Source organism: Nicotiana tabacum, chromosome 9 (genome assembly GCF_000715075.1).
Source record: "Nicotiana tabacum cultivar K326 chromosome 9, ASM71507v2, whole genome shotgun sequence".
In the NCBI taxonomy this organism is placed as follows: Eukaryota; Viridiplantae; Streptophyta; class Magnoliopsida; order Solanales; family Solanaceae; genus Nicotiana; species Nicotiana tabacum.
The window spans coordinates 16,938,427-16,956,573 of record NC_134088.1 but is presented as its reverse complement, the minus strand read 5'-3'; the positions used below and the strand labels follow the sequence as shown (position 1 = coordinate 16,956,573).

At 34.1% G+C, this 18,147-nt stretch overlaps 1 protein-coding gene across 1 annotated transcript; it reads left to right on the top strand.

Annotated features, from left to right (window-relative positions):
* Positions 1–9,298: 9,298 nt before the first annotated feature.
* On the top strand, positions 9,299–17,947 carry LOC107827090 (bifunctional purple acid phosphatase 26). The gene is made up of 10 exons (XM_016654151.2): positions 9,299–9,656; positions 11,290–11,530; positions 11,960–12,160; positions 12,745–12,856; positions 13,262–13,488; positions 14,002–14,140; positions 14,861–15,081; positions 15,799–15,920; positions 16,257–16,418; positions 17,577–17,947. Exons 2-10 carry the CDS (start codon positions 11,366–11,368, stop codon positions 17,659–17,661), a joined length of 1,434 nt encoding a protein of 477 aa, XP_016509637.1. The 5' UTR covers positions 9,299–9,656; positions 11,290–11,365; the 3' UTR covers positions 17,662–17,947.
* The last annotated feature ends 200 nt before the right edge of the window (positions 17,948–18,147 follow it).

The following is an 18,147-nucleotide window of genomic DNA, read 5'->3' as shown; positions in this document are numbered from 1 at the left end:
TGATGCGGATGTCATTCAAGCACATGGCAGAGAGGTTTGTTGAAAGGGCTAAAGGTGCATCGTCATTAATGGAAATAGGTGTTGAATTTATGCCAATACCAATAAAAAAAAATTGAGAAATATAGGAGGCGAGCACATTGGCATTCATTTTTGCAGTATTGCAACGAGCGAAATATTTTTGAAGTTTGCACCGCTATCCATCACAACCGGGGGAATAATACACATGTCGTAAATGAAGCCAAAAGGTTATTCTCTTATGGAAAATGGTCCATCTACCACATGTTGTGCTCACATGCCATCAAGTATTTTTAACATACAGGTTTAGGGGCAACCAACTACGTTGATAAAGAATATAGTGTTGCTGTATACTTAAACACCTATAGTGGGCAGTTGCAACCAGTGGGTATTGAGCATTATTGGCCGCCGGAACCATTTAAAATGGTGTATAACAAGGACTATGTACGTCAATGACAGGTGCAAAAATAAACGCGTATACGAAACCAAATGGATGTTGGTGATACCGTTTATGCGCGCAAATGTGGCATATACTCGCAAACAGGACACGACTGTCGTAAATGTCCTTCAGCTGGCTTGGGTGTCGGTGGTAATCCAGCTCCTGGTGAAAGTTCATCTAATGTACCCAACTATCAAGGATACACATAATGTTTTGTTTCCGTAATGTGGTTGTAATAAGTGTATGCACTTGTTTATCTTGCAAAATATATGAAATAAAATTATGTTTCCATTGCTGTTAAATCTTATTGATATTTAATATTAATACTTCAGTACAACAATCTAACATAAACCCATTTTAAAAAAAATAATTGTCTTATTGACCTGAAAAAGTTGCTCTCCTGCAAAAGCTATCTTCTGAAAAAGTTGTATAGTACCCGAAAGAATCTTAACACGCGAAGCATAGCGTGGTGTCCAACTACGTTATGTGTGTTATCTTGTCGACCTGAAAAGTTGCTCGCCTGCAAAAGCTATCTTCTGAAAAAGCTATTTTGTACCCAAAAGAATCTTTAACACGCGAAGCATAGCGTGGTGAAATAATACGTTATGTGGGTTGTCTTTAACTAGCGCATTTTAGTTATTATCTGCGCTTAACAAAAATAAATAGCAAAACTTTCCATAAATTTTTTATTTTTCTTGCATTAACAAATGTCTGGACGCAATGACCAACCAAGGTGCTATTGTGGCAAACGTGCGATTTTGAAGGCATGTTGGTCCGATGGTAATGTTGGGCGCAGATACTGGATGTGTCAACAATTGTTTGGACGTAATGACGGAAATCATTGTATGTTTGAGGAATGGTATGATGAACCCATTAACCAGCAATATTACAAATCATGTTTGCAGTATATTTGGAATATGAACGGTGAATACCAATGCCAGATCTCTAAAATGCAACGAGAAATTGTGGCAGTGCATGAGAAACTAAAAGAGGCGGAAGAAGAAAAAAATAAAATGGAAGAGAAATTTAAGTGGTTGGAGTAGAGAATAATAGGCGGTAGTGACTAAACAAACACATGTATGTGTTGAGTGTAGTATTTATCTTTATATTTTCCATATCATGTATTTTTTTTAGTTGTACTAAATTTAAATTATATTAAGTTGCTATATTTGTGTTTGTGTTATAGTATTAAAATAACGAAGAACTGGAGAAATAAAAACATAATGCGCATATAATGTAAACAATAAAAATTATTGCTATTATTTACTGAATGTCATATGTACATAAAATACAAAAAAAATCAATGTGTCCCACATCTTGTATGCTTTAATGCAGTCGTTGGCCTGAGGCTCATCCCATCCTGCCCGGCTACGCTATCAGGATCATCCTCATCACGCGCCTCTTTATCGGAGGATGCGCTGTAACATGATCGTCAGTAGGACTGGCAGGCTCGGTAGAAGGGGTTGTCGGTCCAGCAGTAACCTACAGAATAATAAGATATTTTAGTATATAAAATATATATTAGTAATGTACGTGTTAAGTCACAAAAATTTAAATTGTCTTACCATGGTTTCGTCGGGCTCCTGAATATAATCAACCGTCGCAGCCAGGTCAGTATCGCACAAAGTGGCCTCCGTGACGGGCGAGGATGAAGCCTTAATAAAAAAAAATATAAAGATATTTATGGCTAATCAATGAGATAAAAATAAATTTAAATTTAATAGTAATACAAACATACATGCGCATGTGAAAGATCCCCAACATCCCTCGATGATGAGCCATAATTATATAGGATTTAATTATTAAATATTCACATATGAGTTCCGGGCTCGATATTTGAGGCCCAGTAGCACCAAGGTATCCTGAATTCTTATGTTCATGATGAGAAATTTTTTTCGATTTATCACTCAACAGGTCCGTTATTTTAAATGTTAGTTCATTATTTATATGTTAGTTTAATATTGTATATGTTAGTTTTATTATTTTATGTGTTTGATTATCACTCACTTATTTTTTACTATAATAAAATTAAATAATTAATTTTCATAATTATATAAGATTTAATTATTAAATATTCACATATGGGTTCCGGGCTCGATATTTGAGGCCCAGTAGCACCAAGATATCCTGTATTCTTGTGTTCATGATGAGAAATTTATCTCGATTTATCTCTCAACATGTCTGTTATTTTAAATATTAGTTTATTATTTATATGTTAGTTTTATTATTTTATATGTTTGTTTATGACTCACTTATTTTTGACTATAATAAAATTAAATAATTAACTTTTATAATTATACAAGATTTAATTATTAAATATTCACATATGGGTTTCGGGCTCTATATTTGAGGCCTAGTAGCACCAAGATATCCTGGAAATATTGTTGTTTTCTCATACTTAGTCCAGAAAATATTATTGTTTTCTCATGTTATTTTCTTATGATTGTTGACTAGAATTGGACAGAGTTTGTATTTGAACTATCAGCTTTTTTAACGTATTTTTGGCGTATAATAGATACTTAAATGATTAATTTCAATAACTACAAGGATACTACGCTAAAGGGCACTACATTTTACTACGCTAAAAGGGAACTACATTACAAATACAAGCACTACATTAGGCCACAAGATACCGCTAGAGGGAACTAAAGTAACAATTTATCTATTTTACTAGTCTTTAAGCAAATAAATAATCTAAACCGGATAAAAAATAAATAAATAAATTTAATCATAAAACATTCATGAAAATACATATACCACAGTAAAAAATAACTAATTAACATTTTTTTTTAACAACTAATAATAATTTCTCTATTTTTACTAATTTTTTAGCACACTAATATCATAGTCCGGATAAAAATAACAAATTAGTTAAATTTGTTGGGGAAGGGAAGGGGACGGGTTTTTATGTAGGTATAGCGTCGTTTATTAAGGCGCTATACAATAGTGCCTTAATAAACGGCGCTATACCTCCCGTCTTTTTAAATTCAAGTATAACGCCCTTTTAAAGGGCACTATACCTTAACAGGCAAACGGCCGTTAAGGTATAGCGCCCTTTAAAAGGGCGTTATACATATTTTGGTTACTATATATTTTTTTTCCACATATTTCGATCGTTTGAGTCCAAAAGAATCATATTTTGGTTCCGAACTCATGTAAATATCTTATGGTTTGGTAGTTACTTGATGTCATGCATGAGAAAGTTTGATTAATTATTTAAGGCGTATTATTTATTTAGTTTCCTTGACTTTGTGCGTTTAGAGAACAAAACCCAAATATTAGTCGTTTTTATAAATTAAATTTCTTTCAAAATATTTAACGTTTTTATTTTCTTTAAAGGTTAAGTAAATGAAATAAAAATTAAATTTAAAAAATACTTACACACTGTGAAAACTACTGTCCTTTGATCAAACTTGAACTCTTGAAGTTGCCCATAAGTTCAAGACCACATGCAAAGATTGAAAGAGTCAATGCAGTGGCGGAGCCAGAATTTTTATTAAGAGATGTCAAAATATATAAAAGTGAATATATCAAAATATTTATGGGAGTCAATACATAGTATATATATATATATGAAAAAAATTATCTACATACATAGTTTATTTTCATGCGAAGTTAATTTGACGCCCCTTCCTATAAGGTGGCTCCGCCACTGAGCCCATGATGAAACCATATTAAAGACTTAACATAAATAGTCGTCTAACTTAACTGTTTAAACTAAAAATAGCCACATATATATTATATTTGTTTAATCTATGTATAAAATGAGTGTAATTGTGTATAATCCATGTATAGTGGATAGAAAAAATAAACTGTAAATTTGGCCAGTTTGTGTAAAGAATACATGGAAATGACACCAGGTAGTCACTTTTAAGCATGTTATTTAAAATATATCCACAATTTACAATATATTTAAAGATTAGCCAATTTCGATTAAATTTTAGGACACGACGTCCTAGAGTTTAAACCTTAAAATTCAAAGTTCAGGACATCGTGTCCTAAAGTTCAAAAATTGTATCATGAAGTTCGAATCTTATGTTCTGAATTTTAAATTAGTAATTCAGAAATTCAGGACACTTAGTCCTCAATTTCCAAATTCAGGATACTCAATCGTGAAATTTGGGTGAGGTTGGCTAATTTTTAAATACATTGTAAAGTATAGATATAGTTTAAATAGCGGGCTTAAGAGTGGCTATTGCTGCACTTCACCCTATATTCATAAATAAAGCCCAATCAGTTGGAATTGAGCAAGCCCAACCAATTTGGTTTTTACCTAAACATGTTAAACGGGCCGGGGCAATCCACTAACAGCCCGGGTTAGCCCGGTCCGCTAGGGGGTGGGACGGGTTAGGGGTGGATCCGGACGGGGGCGGGCCTTTTTTGGTAACTGGTGCCCCGGAACCCGGTTAGCCCGGTTACCCACTACCAAATTTTTATCGGACTACAACCCGATCTAACCTGGTTACCGTTAGACAATTTTTTTATTTTTTTATTTTTTTACTTTTGCCAACGGTCAAATTCAAAAATGCCGTTGGGCAACATTCATTTTTTACAATTTTGGACATTTGAGCCTACTCCCTTAATAAAATAGCTCCCCTACCCCTAATCATTAATAAATTACAGTTTAAACCTTTTAAAAACTATAAATAGCCCAACTTCTTCTTCATTTTTTCTCACAATTTGCTCTCTTACTACTATAATTCTCACTCAATTCTCTCTTGATAATATTGCTTATTGCTCTGAAGTTCTCAATTACTTATTATTTCAAATTTTATTAAATATTTACTTTAGTCACTAGAAAATTATAATTATCAAATATCAAGTATCCAAGTGAAGTATGGTATCAATATCATCAAATATCAATTGAAGTGTGATATCAAATTTAGTGCAGCATTCGGAATTCTGGTACACTCGTTCCATCTCTTTCTCTTCTTAGTTATATAATTTTATTTTATTATTTAGAATTATTAATTTATTTTTTAAATTTTATTTATATAATGAATATATTTAGAGCAGCCCAAAAAGCGTGTACTAGTAGGGGTGGTAGTAGTAAGAGTAAAAATCCTAAAAGGTCAAGAGGTGGTATTGGTTCTTCTAGTAGCTTTACGCATATTTCCGAAAGTTCACCTGAAAATTTAAATATAGATTATGAGCAACTTCAAGAAAATTATGGTATAGATGATAATTTAGATGATATTCAATCACCTAATAAACTTGAAACACCACCACCTACACCTGGTACTGCTAGTCAAAATACTAAGGGTGGAGGCCGTGGTAATACAGGTAGGCCTTCCCTTCCTTTTAAGAAGAATCGAAGATTAAGAAGTAAGTGTTGGAAATTTTTTAAAAGACTAGAAAAAGATAAAAATTATGTAAGATGTCAAATTTGTAAGGAAGTTTATAAACATGAGACCGGAGGTAAGCAATGGAAAACTGGTCAACTTCGTAGGCACATGGTAGATAACCACCCTATTGCATGGGGTGTTGATGAGGAAGGTGGGCAATAAAAACTTAACCCCGAGTACTAGTGATTTAATGGGTAAATACAATATAGTGAAAGATCGGGGAGAATTAGTTAAAATAATTATTTTAGGTTGTTTACCTTTTTAGTTTTGCTGATTCACCATATCTTGTTACTTATATTCAAAGAATTTATAACCTTTTAGAGGTGATATCTTTAGGCTTTTTGGACAATATCTGACATATATCCGTTATTTATTCGCTACTCTTTCTTATAGAGTTTCTCTTACTTCTAATAGCAGTTATGATGTAAATGGAAATGATTATTTGACTGTTACATGCCATTGGATATGTGATATTTTTGTATGCAAAAATATATTATTTCTTTTAAATATGATGAAGATCAAAGTCATACTGGTGCATTTATAAGTAATATTATCCATGGAGTTGCTTTATTTTATAATTTTTCAGAAAAAGTTTTGTGCATGTCACTTGATAATGCTTCTAATAATAATTTTGCTATTACACTATTAAAATTACATCTACACCCACCACTTCCTGAAATATTAAAATTACTCATGCATGTCATATTTATAATTTATGTTAAGGGTGGCCTTGAATTATTTAGAAATGAGATAGCTCTAGTTAGAAGAGTTGTTGGTATAATTCAAGGAAATAATAGAAGTGCTAGATTAAATGCATTTAAGGATAAATGTGTACAATATGGACTAAAACCAAGACTCATGCTTGAAGAAATAGTTACTAGGTGGAATTATACTTATTTATTCTTAAGATGCTATTATAAATATAAAATGCATATAACTGAAGTTGCTAATTTTTATTGTACCGATCCTAACTGTTTGTTAACATCTAAAACTTGGGATGTCATTGAAGATGTTGTACATTTTTTACAAAATATTTATGTAGCTACACTTGAGTTTTTTAGAGCTTATTATCCTACTATTGCAAATGGTTTAGTTCATATTGTTGAAATTTCTCTTTTACTCCATAATTTCAAGAAGAAAGAAGGATATACTTATGTTGTTGAATCTATGCTAGATAAATTTAAGAAATATTTTTATCCAATTCCCCCTATTTACCTAATTGGTGCTATTTTAAACCATTCTATCAAAATGGCCACTTGTCGCCAATTAATCATTGCTTTATATGTTTATATGAATATTGGACCAACTGAAACCCCTAATGTTGAAACTTGTATTTATGATCTACACAAATATTTACAAACTTTATATAACTATTATGCTAACATTGTTGATGCTTCTGCTGCTGTAGATGCAAATATTCCTTCAAGTTCAGTTTCAACATCTGCATCCGGTGCTTTGGAGGATAATGACGGTGTTGAACATTATTTAATTTGGTCTACACTAGGAGAGCATCAACAAACCAGTAGCAAGAATATTGATAAGCTCCAATTTTACTTGCAAAAGTCACCAGAGACCCGTATAAAAGAATTTCTACCGGCGGGTTAGTGGAAGAGCAACTCAAATCAACCTCATGTTCTTTCGGCCATGGCTCGAGATGTGCTAAATATGTCGATTTCAACAATCGCATCAGAGAGCGCAATTAGCCAAGCAAGGTAGCAACTAGGAGATACCCGTCATTCATTGGGTAGCAATGATTTGGAAGTTCTAATGTGCTTCAAAGATTGGATAAGATCAGAACATCGAAATCAAGGGCGTGAAGAGGTAGATGAAACGGAAGACCAAGAAATTGGAGATATAATGGTTTATGCTTCCGATTCAAGCAATGCCGGAAACCAAGAACCTCATGTTGACATGAATGAACTTACAAAAATAATGCAAAGTATGTGATGCACTCTTTCTTATTTTTTATAATTGTTGTAAATTTTTAATTTGCAAGTTCAAAAATAAAAAAAATTAAAATAGAACTTGCAAATTAATTTTAAATATTATTTATTATTCAATGAAATTATAAAACGAAAGCCTTCGGAGTTTGATTCTTACATATTGGTCTTATTAAATAAATTTTTGTAGCCACTTACTTTCAATTTTAAAATTCAGACTTCAAATTTAAAACTTTAAACTTTAAAGTTTTAAAGTTTAATTCTAAGCCTTAAAATACTTATTTTTTAATTAAAAGTTTGCAAACACTTAAGTATCAATAACATTGAATAAGAAAAAAAAATAATATACTAATTTTTTTAACCCGGCCCGGTCCCGAACCGCTAAGCCCGAACCCGGACGGCCCCTAATTTACCAGAAAATTCCCAACCCGCTAGCAGTTAGTAATCCCACTATCCAGCTCGGATCACTAACCGGACGGACTATTTTTTTTCGTGTCCAGCCCGGACTAGCCTGTTCGGTAAACAGGTATAGTTTTACCACATCGACCCAAAGCATATGACCAATTAGATTTCTTTCCCAAAGAAAGCATATAAACAATTAAATTATGGAAAAAAAACGAGTGCTCATTCTCGAAATGATTGATGGGTAATTTTAGCTTATTAAATCAAATGTACTTATGGCTTGTTTAGTTCAAAGTAGTTCATTTGATTTATCATTATTTCTTTAGTTCACTTTTATTAAACACAAAACAATATTTAGCTATCGCAACGAAAAGTTAATCTTTAGTTCTAGTGACAAACTATTGCCATAAAAGTATTTAAATATCTTAATCAATTATCAAATATTCAAAAATGAGTTTCGCAATCCAAATTAGACAAATTGGCAAAAACTAAACTCCTGAAAATAAAATTTTCTGATAAAAAATACATAATCCCCTCTAAATATCCATGGATGGATGGTAAAAGCATCAAACTCATAATCGGCAAATAGCATCATTTTATATTTTTCGAACTCTTGACCTACATGATATTCGCACATTCACAATACTTATATGATATTACATATTGAAAAGTCAAGTTTTTAACAATAGATATTTGAAAGAACTCCTTGTCTCTCTATGGAATAAGAGAAAAAGTAAGTTTGACTCAATTCCTGAACAGATCATCACGTTACAACTGAACATATCATCACGTTACAAGTTTATTTGTACAAGTTAGTATATTTGTACAAGTTAATATATTTGTACAATATTACTTATTTGTTAGCTTATAGTTAGTAGTCCCTCAAATAATCATGGCAACAGTTTACATTATTAATCATATAATCTTAACTTATCTAAAGTTATGTGAATGTGTTTTCCATAATATTGCATAAGAAGCTGCCTAGATGATTTCTCATAGAAAACAAAATGATTTACCCACAACTCCTATAATGCACAAAGTGGAAAAAAAAACAAAAAAACAAACGTACTTAACGGTATAGTTTAATGGTCAATAAATTTGTTCAAATTTTAGTGGAGACAAAAATAATAAATAATCAAATCTAAGTGGGAAAAGTTATCCACATACACAAAAAAAACAAGATATTTCATTAATCCTAAGCCCATCCAGTGGATCTTGCCACGTCCCCCCCCCCCCCCCGCGGACCAGGAATACAGAAGCTACATTTTCACGCCACAAAACTAAACAAAACCCCACACACACAACTGAACTGACAGAGAAGACTGTTCCCTACTAAATCCATATGCTTTTGTACTAGACTAATTTTCAAGAATTCTACTGTATCCAATTCAAAAGATCAGTTTTTTTGGTAATACCCAGTTCAAAAGATAGCATTTTTAGTATAGAAAAACCCCTGCTGATACAAATTACCTAAGACTTGCTAGTTGACTCCCTTTGTGGTTTCTGCAATTTAAGGTACAATTATTTATTTTCTTGATTGTTTTGTTTAAAGAAAGATTGTATTTTGATGGAGGTAAGAAACTTTAAATAATTTCAATGATCTTGAAATTGGTACATTTCAATTATATTTTAGTACACCCAATCTAGAAAATAGCATAATTTTGATATAGATAATTGATATATGATCTTCATTTTCTGCTTAGTTTAGTTGAGCTAAGATCCACATTTTAGATTTGTAAATTGTAATGATTCTAATAATACCCAGTTCAAAAGATGCTTTTTTGTTATGAATTAAGCTGTGCTGATACCAACCCCCCTTAGACTTGCTGGTTCACTCCCCTTTGGTTTCAGCCTTCTAGATACAATCCCATATCAAGAGGTGGAGCCAGGATTTGAAGTTTATGGATTCGGGATTCTAGTTTATTGCGTTCTAAATTAATAATTTGTACATACCCAATGGATTTCTTAAGACAAATACAGAGTTTGGACTAAAACTACTGGGTTCAGCCGAACCCGTAAGTTATACTCTAGTTTCACCCCTGCCCATATCACTTTCTTGATGTTCTAGCTACATTCATTCATATGAATGTGGATTTTCTTAAGATATGTGGTTTAGTCATAGAGGTTAAGAACTATAAATATAATCAATGAGCTGGAAACTTATAAATTCATTATGCACCCAAGGGTGTGATTTAGTGGTCAATGAAGTCGGAGGAGAACCATGAGATCTTAGATTCAAATCGCGCCGGAGGCAAAAAAAATACTGGGTGATTTCTTTTTATTTGCCTAAGCTTTGTTGGCAGAGTTACTCGATGCCTGTTCTGGTGGGAGGTAGCAGGTTACTTGTGGAATAGTTGAAGGGCGCGCAAGCTGGCCACTGTCAATAAAAAAAAACTTGTACATTCTTTATCGATTTGTAATAGTTCTAGTATACCCAATTCAAAACATTGCATTTTGGACATCGATAATTGACATGCTTTTCATTTTCTTTTTGTTTGATGATGTGATCTGAAGTGGAATGAGTCTTGGAGAAAAGTGATACTGATCTAAGAATCTCTCATTATCTTTTTAAATCCTCTAGACTTTGTTGATAGTATAAAGATGCTGCTAAATGATGCTGAATTGTTGCTTTTTATATCGGAATTTAAGGCAAAGTGTTGCCTCAAAATGAAAGTTTTTTCCAAAAAGATGGGCAAAAAGGAGTTAAATGATCTGAACTGGAACACCTTTGTCAATGTGGCATTTACTAGGATATTTTTCAGCATGTTCTTGTTGTGTTCACATTTTACTTCTTCTATGTTATTTCTTCTTTTTCCTTTTATCTTCCTATTTACTTGTTTCAAGGAGATGGAGTATGAGAGATCGGTAAATAAGCATTTTCTTTAAGGATGGAAGTTATTTCTAACTTTCTATAAATATTATCGTACTAGCTACACCTGTTCTGAGGAAGAGAATGTTTTTGGCATAAAAAATAACTTCTGCTTTTACATGCTTTCAGTTTGTTTCGGAATTATAGTTTGATGAATTAATTGATAAATGTGCAAAAGTGAAATTTATTTTGAGATGGACTAATTTATATTCTCATAAATATGCAGTTATGTCGTTTCTTTAACCTTCTGATCCCTGTGTTGGTTCTTCTTGGATGCAGTCAATTATAACTTGAGTTGCCTGAATCTTCTCTGATTGAGCAGTGCTCGTGTTGGAAGTTAGCAGGAGAGGAGCCAATGTTGCTTCATCTCTTGTTTTCGTTATCTCTCGTCTTGACATTTATAGAAAATGGGAATGCTGGTATAACAAGCGCATTTGTTCGAACTCAGTGGCCGTCTGTGGATATTCCTCTTGCAAATGAAGTATTTGCAGTTCCAAAGGGTTATAACGCTCCACAGCAAGTAAGTTTGGAGTCCTAAGACTTACTTTCTTGTTGGATCATTCAAAGCTTTCTTAAAGAAGTATTTGTTTGGTTAGAGTCTTTTATCCTAGTCAATTCTTATTCGACCGTTTTAAGTCTGACCTGGTCAAAAAGATAAATCCATGTTGTTGTTCGGTGTTTAGCATTCGTTCTTCAGATTGCAAAGTTCTTTACGATCACTTTCTGGACGAAATGAGAAAATTGTGAAATAAACAACAGTATAATATTGCTGTACTCCTAATCTATAAATAAACGTTCTTGTCACGCTCATCGTTTTCCAGAACATGAGAAGCTTAAACTCCACTTTTTGTTTTTTTCCTGACAATTTGACCATGATTTCTTTGAGACTAGTTCAACGACAAGCTGTTTCTAATGCAGAAGTCTTGCTCCGATATGTTTTTTTTTCTAGGTGCATATTACACAGGGTGACTATGACGGGAAGGCTGTAATAATTTCATGGATAACTCCTGATGAACCAGGGTCTAGCCAAGTGCGTTACGGCTTATCTGAGGGGAAATATGATTTTACTGCTGAGGGGACTGTAACAAACTACACATTTTACAACTACAAGTCCGGTTATATACATCAGTGCCTTGTTACTGGCCTTCAGGTAGTCAACACCAACATTTTTGTTATCCTCTTTATTACATCATGCCAGTGCAGTTCTCGCGTAGCATATAGGCGAGCATTCTCATATACTTTTCCCACAACCAAATAAGTACTGCTTAATTTTCTGTTTGTGGGAGGGTGGTATTTCATTTCTCTGGCAATATAATTGGTAGGCATAATCTCTCCTTAGTTCCTATTACATGATTTCCACTGTTTCATTTCAATAAGGCAAAGACTGGCACATGACTAAGAACAAGGGCCTTAACTGAGAAAGGATTAAGAATAATAGGTCAACTAACATTTCGCAATTGTAGAGTTTGAAGAAAGTAGTAGACATAAAAAAAAGAAACTAATAATAAAAAAGAAAGTATGATGTAATTACTAGAGTTTGGATATAAACTTGGATTGATAGAAGAACATCAAATTCTGGTTTCCATCTGGCTTATTAGATGATTTTAAATTTTTTGTTCATCAGATCGAATTCTGATTTACATCTGGCGGTAATAGCATATAGATGTCTTAAATGTTTCCCTCCTCCCCCTTTTCCAATCTGTTTGACCAATTAGCTTTTATCTTCTGGTTTAGTATGACACGAAGTACTACTATGAAATCGGAAAAGGCGATTCTGCTCGGAAGTTTTGGTTTGAAACTCCTCCAGAAGTTGATCCAGATGCTTCTTACAAATTTGGCATCATAGGTAAGTAGTTTAAATTTCTATTTGATTACTTATCTAAACAAGTTTCTTAAGTTTTTTCAAGCTGCCTGTACCTCTTTAGATTTTAAGATGGTTTATGCACCACGACATCACATACCTTTGTTACGACGGAAACATAGTTTATTTGATTTAACAATATAGAACAAGTTTCTTTTGTGTTTTTCTTGCTATTGTGAAACAAGTCAACCACTCATAGGAAGCAACATTAGAAATCTGTGACTCTCTATTTTTCGGTGAGAAGTTAGCTAATGTTTCTTATCTGTTCACCATATTTAAACTGAGACCGTGTATCAAAAAGCATTCGAGTTTTTTCACATATTTTATGCACTATGTTATGACATTATCATGGCAAGATTCTTATTTGAAATTCATCGACGTTCTTTGCAGGTGATCTTGGTCAAACATATAATTCTCTTTCTACTCTTCAGCACTACATGCAAAGTGGAGCCAAAAGTGTCTTGTTTGTTGGAGATCTCTCTTATGCTGACAGATATGAGTATAACGATGTTGGAGTTCGTTGGGATACATGGGGCCGCTTCGTTGAACAAAGTGCAGCATACCAGCCATGGATTTGGTCCGCTGGGAATCATGAGATAGAGTTCTTTCCAAATATGGTAATGACTTTACATATGTTTCACAAAGTTTTTGGCTTTTTATAACGTCAGCACTACTGTACGACATGTTTTATTCTCATTGTTACTACTGCTTTCTAGTTACAAAATGAGATTTACTTCATTTTGTTCTCAGATGTCAGTGTATGTTGCAACATTCTAGTAGCCACAAGCACTCCATTCACTCGAACTAAAGATGACTTAAAGATGTTCTGCGCTTATGTTGAACAATGGCTATTCTTTCACAATCCTCAGATGGACCAGAGGCTGTGATGGCTAGATACGCCAAGCATGACCATAATTCTATATTTAGCAAAATTCCCATATTCATTTCTAATTCAGACCTCAGATGTGCTCATGTCTTTGAGAGCAATGTTTTAAAATGTACTATATTAGAATAACATAAAAACACCTCGGATGAGTCATATACAAAATTTCTCCCTTCGTAAGGACCTCTGCACTGTGTCCATTTAAGATATTCTGATGCCCGTTGACAATACTTCTCATTATGTACAGGGGGAAGTAGTTCCATTCAAATCATTTCTATACAGATACCCCACACCTTATCAAGCTTCAAGAAGCAGTAATCCCCTTTGGTATGCCATCAGAAGGGCATCCGCTCACATAATTGTCCTATCAAGCTACTCTCCTTTTGGTAAGTAGTTCCTCTTATTTCTTGCTTCTTTTGTTTCTCAAACCAGCTACTTTAACATTCCTAAGTGGAGGTAGTCAGATAAAAGGGTGATGAATCATACATCAGTCTGTTTTCTCTTGCTTTAGTAGGTGCAGTACTTTGTTCTGATATCTTGCCGTTAAAATCGAATTTACAAATTCTCTAATTTCAGAAGACTTAAGGAAACACAAACAAAATATTTGCAGCTCCACAGAGTGAAAATGTCCGTGTTAGTCGACTAATGAACTTTCTAAATGAAATGCAAAAACATCATGTAATCAACTAAGTATATGCATCTGTAAGTAAAAATCCTCGAACTCATGCTCACTAGCTTTTGCATTGCAGTTTTGCCAAGATGATTTGCTGGCTTCTTTTTGCTAGTTGTTTTCTTCATTACCAGTTATTTGTTCTTTTACTGCCGAACTATGTCCATGTGAAGGAAGGAAAAATATTCCAGTAATTATTTGGTGCATTTGGCTGGGGATTTTTTTTCTCTTCATGTACAGGTCTCTTCAAGCTTAGAACAAAGTATTTTTGCTTTTTTAATGCAAATAACAAGCTTTAGGACTTAGTTTTGAATTGTCTAAAACCTGAAAATGTTTCTAGTTGTTCTTGTTTTGCTATATCTTTGACCATCATCTACCATAAAAATGGTTCTTTTGATTGGATAGCTACTCAGTCGCTGTGTCTCTTGTCTTGCAGTAAAATATACACCTCAATGGCATTGGCTGAAGCAGGAACTTAAAAATGTGAATAGAGAGAAAACTCCTTGGCTTATAGTCCTTATGCATGTTCCCATCTACAATAGTAATGAAGCTCATTTTATGGAAGGGGAAAGCATGAGATCCGTCTTTGAAAGATGGTTTATCAAACACAGGGTTGATGTGATCTTTGCTGGCCATGTCCATGCTTATGAAAGATCAGTAAGTTGTCTTATCTCATCATCATACTCGCCATCGCTGCTTGTCTCTTCAAAGAAAAAGATGACATTTTGATATTATATATCCAAATCATGTAGCTTTTTGTATTAGCTATTGGGGCTTTGGTCATAGCTGAAACTAACCCCCGCGAAAAAAAACTCAGCTAAAACTAATCAAGATCAATAGGAAGCTAAGAAATCTATTGACAAAGTTCAACCGACAATGCTCTATATCTTTGAGTAAATCGTGGTCTTTTCCACATAATATTGTCAACCAAAGATTGGAGCGTCTTAGCAGACAAATAGAAACACGTGGAATATTAGCAAAAATAGAGATTTTAGGCACAATAGAGAAGAATGCTGAGTTTGCCCCAGAAGCAATACTCTCGCTTTGTATATCTGGACTAGTTCACTAAGAAGTATCATGTTTATTGCCAAACTGATATATATTCTGGGACGACCTAACATTTTACTCAAAATATTTGAGCACAAGTTGCAGTAATGTGAGGCTATCAAGATATAGGCTAGAGAGACATAAATGCCTTTATTGAAGACGAAATTTTAAGTCAGTGTATTTGACACACTGTTGCCGTAGAGAGAATTTAGTTACGGAAATCAGTTGCACATTTCTTCTCTCTCGTCTTCTTTCAATTTTTAACTTTATCTGTATTGTAATAATTATGCTGTGATGTTGAGACCTCCTATTTTTTATCCTTTTCAGTATCGCATATCTAATATACACTATAATGTCTCGGGTGGTGATGCTTATCCCGTACCGGATAAAACAGCTCCTATTTACATTACGGTTGGTGATGGAGGAAATCAAGAAGGTCTTGCTTCAAGGTTAGTTACACAGATTGCAGGGATTACCCTAGTCAATGACACCTTATGCGCTCTTGCTGAATTATGTGGTCCACCTTATCTGAAAGTTTGAGTTACGTTTTGTCGTTTGTTTTTGCTTCTTTCTTTTCCTTCCAAGAATGTCTCTAACCACTACAATTTGCACAAGGGATCCTGTAATTGATTTATTTTACTGGGTTGTTGTTGTTGTTGTTGTTGCTGCCTCTGTTAACAGCCTGAGTTTACCGAATTTTATTACTGTACATTTTATGCTATCCAACTAATGTGGCTTTCTACATGATGTTGAACACTTGAACTATCATTTCCCTTTCTATGCAGATTTAGAGATCCACAGCCAGATTATTCTGCTTTCCGTGAAGCTAGTTATGGTCATTCGACGCTAGAGATCAAGAATAGAACACATGCATTCTACCACTGGAACCGAAATGACGATGGAAATAAAGTTACAACTGACTCGTTCACGTTGCACAACCAGTATTGGTCAGTATCATCCTTTTCTAGCTTTTCCATAAAATTTCTTTTCATTTCTCCCACAATATAATTTGTTTATTGCGCAGATTAGCCAGATCTTGATAACATTGAAGAACTTCCAACTCATAGCTTTCAGACTTTAGATCCATGCCATAAAATAGTGAACAAATGTGGTGTTTACTTTTATGTAAACAACACTGGATCTTGAAATCATTCTCAAGGCTAAAAGGTGCTTTTGTAAACCACATTGCGTCTTGTGTAAAAAGGGCAGCGCGGTGCACTAAGCTCCCGCTATGCGTGAGGTCCGGGGAATGGCGGGACCACAAGGGTCTGTTGTACGCAGCCTTACCCTGCATTTAAAAAAGAGGCTGTTTCCACGGCTCGAACCCGTGACCGTCTGGTCACATGGCAGCAACTTTACCTGAATGTATGGGATACTGATACTTAACTAAAAGAGTCCGGAATAGTAGATGCCATGACTAGGATGGCTAAGCATATATAATGCACTTGCTCTTATTTTCTAGTCGATGGACCGACCTTGTGATTTTTGTGATAAATTTAGTTACCGAACAAAACTGGAACAACATTTCTGCATTTAATCCTACATGGAAAGATCTAAAAAAATGCTGTTGATGCACTGTGATGGAAACTAATTGGTTTCGCCGAAATATAAAGCATTAAGTTTCCATTACTCTCACAAGTGAAGCGTCATTTTTTACTGATAAATCTTGAGAAGTTAGTACTTGTACCTCAGCTATATGCATTCACCGCTTATTGATTCTTCCACAGTTGCACTTGTCAATATCACTATATGTCCGAGCTCTTAAGACCATTATATTATTTGAAATACAAATTGGTGTTTGATCATTCTTTTACAACAGTGGTGTCTGAGTCAACTTGCTTGCACTCGGCTGTACCACTAGGTACCTGCTACCTCCCATCATCACAGGTATTAGTAACCCTGCCCATCGATGCTTAAGTAGATGGAAATGAATCACCTAGCGTTTTGTTTATGCTAGAATTTGAACACTGAACCCCCGTAGTTTTCACGCACTTTATTAACCGTTAAGCCATGCTCTTGACTGCTACATAGCAGTAAATGATTCCTGTTGTTTTTTTTATCGTTGATGTCTCCCATACTAATGAGTGCAAATCATGGTTATGCAGGGGAAGTGCTCGTCGCAGGAGAAAGTTGAATAAGAATCACCTACACTCTGTCATTTCGGAAAGGCCCTCCATTGCACGGTTCTGAAACATAGTTTCTCAAGCACGTTGTCAACTTAGTGGTAGTTTTATGCCATGGTCCTACTATCCAGTTTCGAAATCTATCTACTTTGTTGAAGAGTGGATCCAGCTACCTTACTACTAGTTGTATTGGTCACTTAAAATAAGAAATTTGTGTTGTTTATGGCAGCATCATGTCATTATGGAAGTGTTTAAGTCCTTGTAAATTTCTCGCGATGATTGAAACTCTTTCGTGTTGAAACAGCTACTTATTAGATTTTTATCGTCGTGTTATTGACTAACTAGTTTTTGGACAGGTGTGTTGCACGACGTGTATCTTACCGCATGTGTTTTTGGACTAGTTTTTGTCAATATTTTGGTAATTCAAATTCTAGCTTTTCAGGTTCCCACTTTTAGGATAGATAATATTACTATATGATAACCCTGTTGGCGAGTGTTTTAAAAAGAATAGCCTACTAAGATAAAAGTTCTTTTTCACTTCTCCACTCAAGAG

Coding starts and splice junctions, on each gene's coding strand:
- LOC107827090 (XM_016654151.2), top strand. CDS start 11,366: ATGTTGCTTCATCTCTTGTTTTCGTTATCTCTCGTCTTGACATTTATA. Junction 12,161..12,744: donor GCCTTGTTACTGGCCTTCAG/GTAGTCAACACC, acceptor CTTCTGGTTTAG/TATGACACGAAGTACTACTA. Junction 16,419..17,576: donor ACGTTGCACAACCAGTATTG/GTCAGTATCATC, acceptor ATGGTTATGCAG/GGGAAGTGCTCGTCGCAGGA.